This window comes from Sturnus vulgaris, chromosome 7, assembly GCF_052056855.1.
Source record: "Sturnus vulgaris isolate bStuVul1 chromosome 7, bStuVul1.hap1, whole genome shotgun sequence".
Lineage (NCBI taxonomy): Eukaryota > Metazoa > Chordata > Aves > Passeriformes > Sturnidae > Sturnus > Sturnus vulgaris.
Genome location: NC_142249.1, coordinates 41,985,211 through 41,996,305, shown reverse-complemented (window position 1 = coordinate 41,996,305; position 11,095 = coordinate 41,985,211). Strand labels below are relative to the sequence as shown.

General features: G+C 47.7%; 1 protein-coding gene across 4 annotated transcripts; it reads right to left on the bottom strand.

The window, feature by feature from the left end:
* Window positions 1-532: 532 nt before the first annotated feature.
* Window positions 533-5,882, bottom strand: LOC148223263 (nucleolar pre-ribosomal-associated protein 1-like). Of its 4 annotated transcripts, XM_088168513.1 has the most exons (7): window positions 5,470-5,846; window positions 3,465-3,571; window positions 3,255-3,371; window positions 2,478-2,616; window positions 1,577-1,770; window positions 1,244-1,348; window positions 533-880 (listed from the first exon to the last, which is right to left on the bottom strand). In XM_088168513.1, exons 2-5 carry the CDS (start codon window positions 3,468-3,470, stop codon window positions 1,637-1,639), a joined length of 396 nt encoding a protein of 131 aa, XP_088024639.1. In that variant the 5' UTR covers window positions 3,471-3,571; window positions 5,470-5,846; the 3' UTR covers window positions 533-880; window positions 1,244-1,348; window positions 1,577-1,636. The 4 variants fall into 4 exon arrangements, 3 of the variants coding, with proteins under 3 accessions (XP_088024639.1, XP_088024638.1, XP_088024637.1); XR_015804951.1 differs by lacking the exon at window positions 3,465-3,571 and having other exon boundaries at window positions 5,470-5,882; XM_088168512.1 differs by lacking the exon at window positions 5,470-5,846 and having other exon boundaries at window positions 3,465-4,089.
* Between the last annotated feature and the right edge of the window lie 5,213 nt (window positions 5,883-11,095).

Here is an 11,095-nt window from a genome sequence, read left to right as displayed (position 1 = left end):
GAGACAGAGAGGCACGGCCAGCAGGACAGAGGCTCACCAGGAGAGGGGCACAGGAAGGGAGGAGCACCGGGCAGCGCTCCTTTAGGACAAGAATATTCACACACACAAGCAATTCCCTCATTTGCACCTCATTCTTATTTCACACACCGCCCCCCCCCCCCCCCCCCCCCAATAAAAAATTCAGCTCATAGCACAGGCAGCTCTGGCTTTTCCCTGCACAGTATTTCTACCAGGGACCTGGGCACAGCACGCGGTCGCGAGTCACCTGAATCAATCCTGATTTAACATTTCAAAGCTTCTCCTTCTGGCACTGCACCTTCTCAGACCCGGGCTGCCATGTTCCACTCCCCTCATGGCCAAATTCAAGAACAACTGTTGCCATTCTGCAGAGAATTCCCAATATGACTCACATGTTATCAGTGGGCAGAAAACTCTTTGGGCTTCAGTTCCACCTCTCACCTGTTCCACGTGGAGGGAGGACAGGCATTTGTCACACATCACAGCAGCAGTGATGGATCAAGGCTTGCTTTTTTTTTTTTTTTTTTTTTTTGATTGAATAAAAGGGTAAGAAAAAACAAACCAGGTCTCATACAAATGTCTTGAAACACCATTAAAGCTTTTTAAACCCAAGGAGACCATCGTGATTCCTGACTTCAGTCTTCTATTCATACTGGTTTTGGCATCATGAAATCAATCAGAGTCTTTAAAGAAATACTAAATCATCATGACTAAACCCCGGGCTCCTGGTCATTTGCACTTACAGCCCCTTGTAGGAAGCTCTCCAGCCTTTTTTTCCCATCCTACGTTGGACAGAGGATGGCTGTGAACCGCACGCCTCCGCACAAACAGTCCTGCCGGTTCCTCAAAAAGTTTAAAATGCCTGTGATAAAAATGATAGAAAGTAATACTGCCTCTCAGACTGTTCAAGAAATGGGAAGTTGGACTTTCAATGTCCCACTGAGAGATGCCAAATAAAAGCTTCCCCATGAGCTCGCACAGAGTAGTAACATTTCTTGGACGAAACTAAACTAAGATTTTTTTTTGACCAAACAAGATAGGTCTGTATGAGAACAGCTCAGGAGGCTTTCAGGGCTCGCAGTGATGCTGGCAGAGCACAGAACGTTAAAGATGAAGTCTTAACTCCCTGAATTAATGCCCTGTGGTAGCCAAAACTTTTTGCAAAGACACATAAGACTTGCTTCTCCTTGTTTCCGAGTTCCCAAGCCATCCTGTAATTCGTCACCTGCACTAGTGCAGACCAATCTGCCGTGGGCAAGGAACAGATCCGGCTCCTGAGCTCCAAGCCACGTGTCCCCGATGGAAACCCAAGTCAGGAATACAAAAACACCTGTGGAAGAAAGACGAGAGAAAAATCAGAAGACACAGATATTCTTCTATTTCCACACAGAAATACTGAGCCAAGCTGTTTACCTCTGGGACTCTGTTTTCAAACAGCTCCCCAACTCTGTTCCTAGATGGAAAACGTGGAGTGGCTTTGCCCATGCAAAGCCAATGAGCCTCCTCACAAGAAGGAACAAACCAGTTTCCTGCTAAATCAGACACCTGGAAATCTCACCTGTCACATGCTGTCATGGACCAGCAAGAGGGATCAGCATCCAGGCCCACGTGGACTTGTTCATTCCTGGCTTCTAATGCAGCAGGGACAACAGCACTGAAGGGAAATGATCACGTCTTCATTTAAAGAGAACCCAACTTCTTCATCAAAGCCATCACTGTCCTCGATCAGGACATCCACCATATCCAGGACATCTAATAAGTGAAGAAAAACATCAAAGCAAGAATCCAGACTAACAGGAAAAACAACAGACGTAGAATGCAACACTCCAGGAATACAAGGCATCTTTTTAATTCTTTTTAATAAAAAAAAAAAAAAATTAAAAAAAAGTATGAAAGCCACATTTGTCACACAATACAACGTTAAGTGCAACCCCTAAATTACAGCTGAACCTTCACTCTGCCTTTCAATGCTGCTGTCCAGCACGGAGCAGCTGTGGCTGCTCCTGGATCCCTGGATGTGTCCAAAGCCAGGCTGGACACTGGGGCTTGGAGCAGCCCGGGCTACTGAAAGGTGTCCCTGTTCATGGCAGGGCTGGAACTGGATGAGATTTAAGGAGCCTTGCCGGCCAAACCACTCTGGGATTCCATGACTCTGTCAACAGTCCCAGGCAGAAGGGCTAGATTTCCATTTGAGTTCAAAAACGCTGCTGCAAGAGCATGAAGAGAGATTTCAAATACCGTTCAAGTGGCACAACCACGGCAGAAATTACTTTCAGAGGTAAAGCGGCAACTTGGCAATTCCACTTCGACTTCTGATACCAAGAACACGTGGAGAGCTGAATCCTGGAGGGCCCTTACTTAACAGGATTGCCAGAGTTATCCATCCCCAGTTTGCTGATTAGGGCTAGAAAGTGTATCCCCAAGTCATGGAGTTGGGATGTTGACAGGTTACCACATACCATCAATGTGAGAGACGGGGATGCTGATGTTATCAGAGTCCTGTTTAAACAGAGCCACCTGGAGCGTGCTGGCTGCCTGAACCAGGTCTGCTGCCTTGTCAGTGTAGGGACAGGGGTTGGCCACCAGCTTCAGCAGGATCTGTCAGCAAAGGTGGGGAGAAAGGTAAGTGCACCTGCTGGCTGGCAAGTGCAGGGGAACCACACGGTACTGAGAACGACCACGTGCTGAAAGCTGGGCAGCTTTTATGAGGACAACTTCCATAGCACTTCTGCAGGATTCTGTCTACAGTTCCTGCTCTACAGGCCACACTGATGGAAAAACAAAAACCCACCACAACTTGGCACCTAGATTGCGACCACACACCGAGTACCTGGGCAGACCACAGTGGAGGCAAAGCACTGGGCATTCAACATCCTGAAGAGTAAACAGCAAGTGTCACCTTTCCTTGTCAAGGACCACCATCTACTGAGCTCTGATAATGTTGGCACCTAAAGAGGAGATCAAAGCTACCCACACCTACACCACTCTACCCTTACACCGACAATGCTGTAATAACAGCTGATCTTTTTGGATTTCATTTTCCTACAAATCATTTGGCTGCCCTCCCACTGAACACAAGAAGGATGCCACCTCCGTATAAAGAATCCCAAACAAGGCTTTTCTCAGAATTCATTCGCTGGTCTTTGACAGGTTTCTCAACAATAGCAACAAGACCTCCAGTTTCCACTAACACTATTCTTTGCATTTTTTTATCCAGCTGATTTGAACACCGTTACCTTTTCCAAAAACTGAATCACTGCTTCCTTCTGGTCTTCTTTTGTATTATCCAAGTGCTCCAGCCAAATTGAAAGCTCCTTCCACGTGTCCTCAAACGCTCCACTGTCACGTAAAACCTGTCCAGGAAACAAAGGAGGAGGTGTGTAAATAAACCTCAAAACACCTAAAATACAAAACCCCGAGGGATGCAGATCTTTTTCTATAGTTACCTTCATGCTTCCTTCTTTTAGGAACGAAAAGAAGAGCAGGTTGATGAGGAGTCGTATCTGCCGCTCTCCTCACCCTCAGTTCAAGAGGCTCACTAGGGGGACTTCAGCTGCATAGTGGACAATAAAAATCCTACTTCTGTAATTTCTGGAAAGCAGGTTATACTGCTTTCAGAGGGCCGTACAGCTTTCTATCATTACAGGCAGTTAAAAAAAAAAGAAAAAAGCACCTTCAAAATAGCCTGTAGGGGAGTTTTAGAAAACTACCGATGAAACAGAGGAAAATCATTGCTAAATTAAACCTGAATCAGGCTACTTGTACTTAAAGCAATCAGGCAGAGGGATGAACAGTCACATAAATGAGCAGTGGGCTGTGACCACAGCAAGGTCCAGAGAGAAGTGCAAGTTGCTGGGGGTGGTGAGGAAGACCAACAAGTCCCACACCCTAGAGACAGGCTTTGACGTGCCTAGAAACTTCCCCCCGCTTTCCTGCTCTCCAAATTCAGGCCCTGACTGCGAGCACCCAAACTCGGTGACCCCGAGCTCCAGCTCTACAAGCAAGAAAGGAGGAGGGAGAAGAGGAAGGAATCCGAGTGACACCAGGGTTCAGCTCCCTCCCCCTAAGGCCCAGCAAGAGAGGAAACCTTGCCCAGCTTCCCGACCCTGGCACCTACGTTGGACGACTGCAATTACACAGGATGAATCTGTGCCTTTGCTCCTCTCCACACATCAAATACAAGGAAGCCATCACAACTCATTTGTTCTACAGTTACTCCGTGTACAACACCAGCAGCTCTAAAAACAACTGCTGCTCACATCAATCTGACAGGGGAATTCATTTAAAGCAAGAAAACATGAAGGAAAAAGGATTCATTATAATATAAGCGACTATTTTTGGCAGGGTCTGGAAACAGAAATGCACCTGCAGCTCTCACAAAACCAGGCAGGAACAGAATGTGAAATCCAAAAACGAGCCTTCAGTTACATGGCACTGTGCAGAAAAGTAAGTCCTTACCATCTATTCTTAGCAGCCTTTCTGCTGACGGAACTGCCCCAACTTCCCTGTTCCTGCTTTCCCTTCAGAGAAAATGCAAAGGACTGAAGTGGAAAGTGGACACAGGAACAAGTCAAGCAGTCCATGTTCCCACCTGGCAAAAGAATCCAAAACCATCAGAAAAACGGCACATTTTGAGCAGCTTTCGGTTGAGACATTCATTGCTGGGAGACCAAGTGAACCTGCCTTTAATCCCTTGCAAGGATCAAGGGCCACTAAACCCGAATTCAGTCACTGTAACTGGATTTTTTTCTTGGCAGGACAGTCTGGTTGCATTTATTCCTTATTCCTAGGGGTAAATCTCTACCCCTACTTAGGTAACTAAAGGATGTCCTCTTTGAATAAGGTGCTAAAAACAGCGGCCTCTGGTGTCTGGTGGACTTCGAGCTGACCAGCTTTTTCTCAAAAGTCAAATAACTAATTTAAATATGCAGAGGGAGATGCTAATTTTCAAGACAAAAAGTACTCCTTGCATCAAAGCTGGTATCAGACAATAACAGAGAGGACTACTCTGCAGGGCCAGAGGAAACCGGAGAAGACTTATGAAAGGCTAGAGTGCTGAAGTACAGATTAAAGAAACGCTGATAAAAAGTAAAAATCCAAAGCAATATCTTCTTGATCAATGTCAAGACCTTTGCAGGCACCAACTGCACTGATTTATTACAGTATCAGAATTCATTCAGCCTCGGGGGGGTGCGTAAACACGACAGACATTTTCTTTGCTCTTTCATCAACTGCTGCAGTGAAGTCCGTTCACAGCATTGATTTCTGTCAAATATTTCGTTACTAGCCGGTTATCTGACAGCAAATTTCAACAAGAGTCACAGGAAAGGAGACTGGTGACCACACAATCCTGCAGCAAAGGTAACTGCTTCAAGAAAAAATCGTACAATCCTGAAATTTCAGGCCAGTGGGATAGAGCGAATATCCTGATATTTCAATTCCAAAGCTTACCTTAATGGTCTCGGGCTCCGGGGCTTGGAGGGGGGGTCGGTTCGGAAGGGCCGCCTCCGGAGGAGGGGATCCCGGGGGGAGTCAGGGGCCCGGGGAGGGGGGCGAGGCGGAGGGAGAGGAAAAAGAGGAAGATGAGGAGGAGGAAGAAGGGGGAGAGGGTTTGAGAGGAGGGGAAGCCCAAATCCGTGCTGTGTGCGGAGCTCCGACAGCACGCTGCAGCCCGCAGCTCAGTGTGAGCACGGGGCAGAGGAGGCGATTTCTGGGCATTCAATCACCCTGAGGCGGGCCCGGCACCGCCCCTGCAGCACCGTCCCCAGCACAGCTCGGTACCGCTCCGGGATCACCCGGCCCCGCCCCCGGTGCCGCCTGGGACCACTGGGGACCGCCCCTAAAGCACCGCCCCGGCCCCGCCCGGTCCCGTCCCCGGGACCTCCGTGCCCCGCCTCGCCAAGCCCCGGCTCCGCCCCGAGCCTGCCCGGGCTGCGCCGGGACCATCGCTGGCGGCCCCGCCCCTCTTCCCCGGGCCGAAGCGGGCTGAAGGAGATGTCCGCACGATTGGAAACGCCGCCGAAAATCGCACCCGTGGGATCGGTGTCGGCGTCGTGCGCAGGCATCCCACTAGAGCGAGCGGGCTCCTTGCTGTGCCACCCTCCTTTTGCAGCCAGAGTTAGAAGGTCGGGGAGCGACACCCGAGCCGCCATCTTGGGAGAGGCACGCGCGCAGTACCGCGCTCTGCCCACAGGGTGGCGCTTGGGAGACAGGCAAGGGATGGAATCAAGGAGTGTCCCAATCCTTGAGGAAATCCCCCTGAATGAACGCCCCAAAAAACCCCGACCAGAACTGAGAAACCTCCTGCCTCTGTATGAGTGCAAAGGGTGTGCAAGGAGTGTGCAAATAGTGTGCATTAGCAATCGATCGGCAGGCATTGGCAATCGACCGCCGATCTAATCGATCGGCAGGCATTGGCAATCGATCGCCGATCTAATCGATCGGCAGGCATTGGCAATCGATCGCCGAGCTAATCGATCGGCAGGCATTGGCAATCGATCGCCGAGCTAATCGATCGGCAGGCACGATCAATCGATCGCCGATCTAATCGATCGGCAGGCATTGGCAATCGATCGCCGATCTAATCGATCGGCAGGCATTAGCAATCGATCGCCGATCGAATCGATCGGCAGGCGCGATCAATCGATCGCCGATCGAATCGATCGGCAGGCATTAGCAATCGAGCGCCGATCGAATCGATCGGCAGGCGCGATCAATCGATCGCCGATCGAATCGATCGGCAGGCATTAGCAATCGAGCGCCGATCTAATCGATCGGCAGGCGCGATCAATCGATCGCCGATCTAATCGATCGGCAGGCATTAGCAATCGATCGCCGATCTAATCGATCGGCAGGCGCGATCAATCGATCGCCGATCTAATCGATCGGCAGGCATTAGCAATCGATCGCCGATCTAATCGATCGGCAGGCATTAGCAATCGATCGCCGATCTAATCGATCGGCAGGCGCGATCAATCGATCGCCGATCTAATCGATCGGCAGGCGCGATCAATCGATCGCCGATCTAATCGATCGGCAGGCGCGATCAATCGATCGCCGATCTAATCGATCGGCAGGCATTAGCAATCGATCGCCGATCTAATCGATCGGCAGGCGCGATCAATCGATCGCCGATCGAATCGATCGGCAGCCATTAGCAATCGAGCGCCGATCGAATCGATCGGCAGGCGCGATCAATCGATCGCCGATCTAATCGATCGGCAGGCATTAGCAATCGATCGCCGATCTAATCGATCGGCAGGCGCGATCAATCGATCGCCGATCGAATCGATCGGCAGGCATTAGCAATCGAGCGCCGATCGAATCGATCGGCAGGCGCGATCAATCGATCGCCGATCTAATCGATCGGCAGGCATTAGCAATCGATCGCCGATCTAATCGATCGGCAGGCGCGATCAATCGATCGCCGATCTAATCGATCGGCAGCCATTAGCAATCGATCGCCGATCGAATCGATCGGCAGGCGCGATCAATCGATCGCCGATCTAATCGATCGGCAGGCATTAGCAATCGATCGCCGATCGAATCGATCGGCAGGCATTAGCAATCGATCGCCGATCGAATCGATCGGCAGGCATTAGCAATCGATCGCCGATCTAATCGATCGGCAGGCGCGATCAATCGATCGCCGATCTAATCGATCGGCAGGCATTAGCAATCGATCGCCGATCTAATCGATCGGCAGGCATTAGCAATCGATCGCCGATCTAATCGATCGGCAGGCATTAGCAATCGATCGCCGATATAATCGATCGGCAGGCGCGATCAATCGATCGCCGATCTAATCGATCGGCAGGCGCGATCAATCGATCGCCGATCGAATCGATCGGCAGGCATTAGCAATCGATCGCCGATCTAATCGATCGGCAGGCGCGATCAATCGATCGCCGATCGAATCGATCGGCAGGCATTAGCAATCGAGCGCCGATCGAATCGATCGGCAGGCGCGATCAATCGATCGCCGATCTAATCGATCGGCAGGCATTAGCAATCGATCGCCGATCTAATCGATCGGCAGGCGCGATCAATCGATCGCCGATCGAATCGATCGGCAGGCATTAGCAATCGAGCGCCGATCTAATCGATCGGCAGGCGCGATCAATCGATCGCCGATCTAATCGATCGGCAGGCATTAGCAATCGATCGCCGATCTAATCGATCGGCAGGCGCGATCAATCGATCGCCGATCTAATCCATAGGCACGCATTAGCTATCGATCGCCGATCTGATTTTTCCCGCCATTTTTCATGGATTTTTTCCCCCATTTCTTACTGATTTTTCCCCAATTTTTCATGCATTTTTTCCCGCAATTTTCGTGGATTTTTTCCCATATTTTCCCCATTTCTCACTGATTTTTTTCCCACATTTCTCAATGATTTGTTTCCCCAATTTATCAAAGATTTTTTTTCCCCATTTCACCATGATGTTTCCCCCATTTCTCACTGATTTTTTCCCCCATTTCTCACTGATTTTTTTCCCCCCATTTTTCCATGGATATTTCCCGATTTTCCCCCCCATTGCTCACTGATTTTTGCCCCCATTTCTCTCTGAATTTTCCCCCCATTTTCCATGCATTTTTCCCCCATTTATCACTGATATTTGCCCCCATTTCTCTCTGAATTTTTCCTTCCATTTTTCATGCATTTTTCCGCCCATTAATCACTGATTTTCTCCCCATATATCACTGATTTTTTTCCCCATTTCTCAATTATTTTTTCCCCCACTTTTCCCCGTTTCTCACTGATTTATTCCCCCATTTTTCATGGATTTTTTTTCCCCCATTTCTCACTGTTTTTTTTCCCCATTTTTCAAAGATTCCCCCCCCATTTTTCACTGATTTTTCTCCATTTCTCACTGATTTTCCCACCATTTTTCATGTGGTTTTTTTCCATTTCTCACTGATGTTTTACCCCATTCTTATTACCATTCTCATAGCTCTATTTTATATTTATACATATTCTTATATTTGCATTATTTCTGTTATACACTAGATTTTTCATAGATATTTGCTACTTATATTTCATTATATTTTACATGTATACCAATCTATTTCTATTCTTTATATTTTATTTTTATATTAGCTATAAAAACCGTGCCTCTACCCAAATAAAAAGCATTTAAACATTCCTTTTAGACTATATTTAGGTATTTTTTATGGTTCTGTTTTTCATGCATTCTACACCCACCCCTCCCTGTCAATGTTCTGGCACCCAGCATGACCCCCCCCCCCCCCCCCATGCCCGACTCACCTGCTCCTCCAGCGCAGCCCGGCTCCCTTTCCCAGGGACCTTGGGGTGCCCCAAACCACGTCGGAGCCCCCAGTCTCCACACCCTCCCCCTCCGTAGGGAACGGGAATGGGATGGGGAGCACACAGGACAAGAAAGGAACACAAAAGACACACTGGACAGAGAGAAGAAAAGGGCTGGAAGCTGGATATGAGGATGAAAGTGGAGCAGCAACAAACCTCAGGACTCTTGACTAGAGAGTGTGGCTGCTGAACGTCTCAAAAAAAACCCCCAGCTCCAACACAACATGCTGTGCTCACGGCTCGGCCTGGGACTCATCAGTGAACATCTCTCTCTTGCCAGGGCCATAAAGCCCCCGAGAAAACACGAGGTGAGGTTGATGTGCTCCGGCTTTGCTCCTGCTCAGCCCTAACCCCCAGCCCCTGCTGCCAGTGAGCACCCTGATCTCTGAACCTCTTCTCAGCTTGTTTGTACGCTTCCAAATTCCTTCCTCTTTCTTCAAGCTTCATCTGTTTCCTGGCATTGGGAGAATGACAAGTGTTTAGCACAGCGCAATGAATACAACAGTCTCATTTTCAGAAGACACAACTGAACGAGAACCGACAGCAGCACTGCTTCGAGACAATCTGGGCACACGTTTCCCTTCCAGCAATCTGAGTGTTCTTTTGTGTCACGCCTGAAATCCTGAAAATGGTTTTTTGAGAAAAATTATCCATAACTAGAAAACAATCAAACCAAATAAATAGAACCCCTAGGATATAATAACAGCCCATATACTACAACACTCCAATTCTAATATTAATAAGAAAACAGAAATTAGCTACACAGCATTACCTCAAACAAACACTACATACTGGCAAGAATCAAAGCCACCACAAAATAATTCAAAAACTACCCTATGCCTTATGCTACAGGCTAGAACGCCATCGGCAAACCTTATCAAGGTATCCTTTAAAAACAACGCCCCACCAAAAACAAAAACAACACAAAACGCCATTCAAGAACTCCCTTATCAACACCTGAATGAAAAAACATGGCATTAGATAAATAGACCATAGCCCTTATCATACACCATCTACAAACAAAATAAAGCTATACCATACATCCTCGAAAACCACCTTCAAAGCACGACATTAGAAAAAAAAACTTTCCAGAATTAAAAGCTGTATCTAACAAAAGCCGTCTGATAAAATTAACAACCAAGCCCCCACCATCAGAGCTGCCCCTACTAAACTCCCCATCGTACATATGAAAAATCAGTTTTAAAAACCTACTTCAATTCATTCTGCCTCAAATACAAAACCATCCAGAAAGTTACCTTCACTCAAAAACAAAAGCGCACGTAGTAAATAACATTAAAAAATAAATCAGCACACTACACACCACAAGCATAAAATATTGAATTAAAACCAAAAATACCCCTAGTCATTAAAGAGCCCAGCCGCAAGCTATATTTAACTATAACTTCGTGCAAACGTACACATATCATTAAAATAGATTTCTTTCAGAATACAACTGATGATCTAAAATAGTAAAATGTCCGAGAACGATATTATAATAGGATATCCTCGATCATCCTCCCGCAAATTCTCTCCACTGTATTGTCCGACACACACCAGAAAAAAAATCCAGTTTTTACTTTTTTCAGCTAACTTCTCATTTATTAGCTGAGAGGAATGTTGAATTTGTCTTTACAAATGAGCTGTGGATCAGCCTGTAGATAAGGCTAGCACTGAGAGATAAAAGAAACAATGGGATGGATTCCACTGATTGATGAATGGAAAGAGATAGTTGCCTTTACAAACAAACT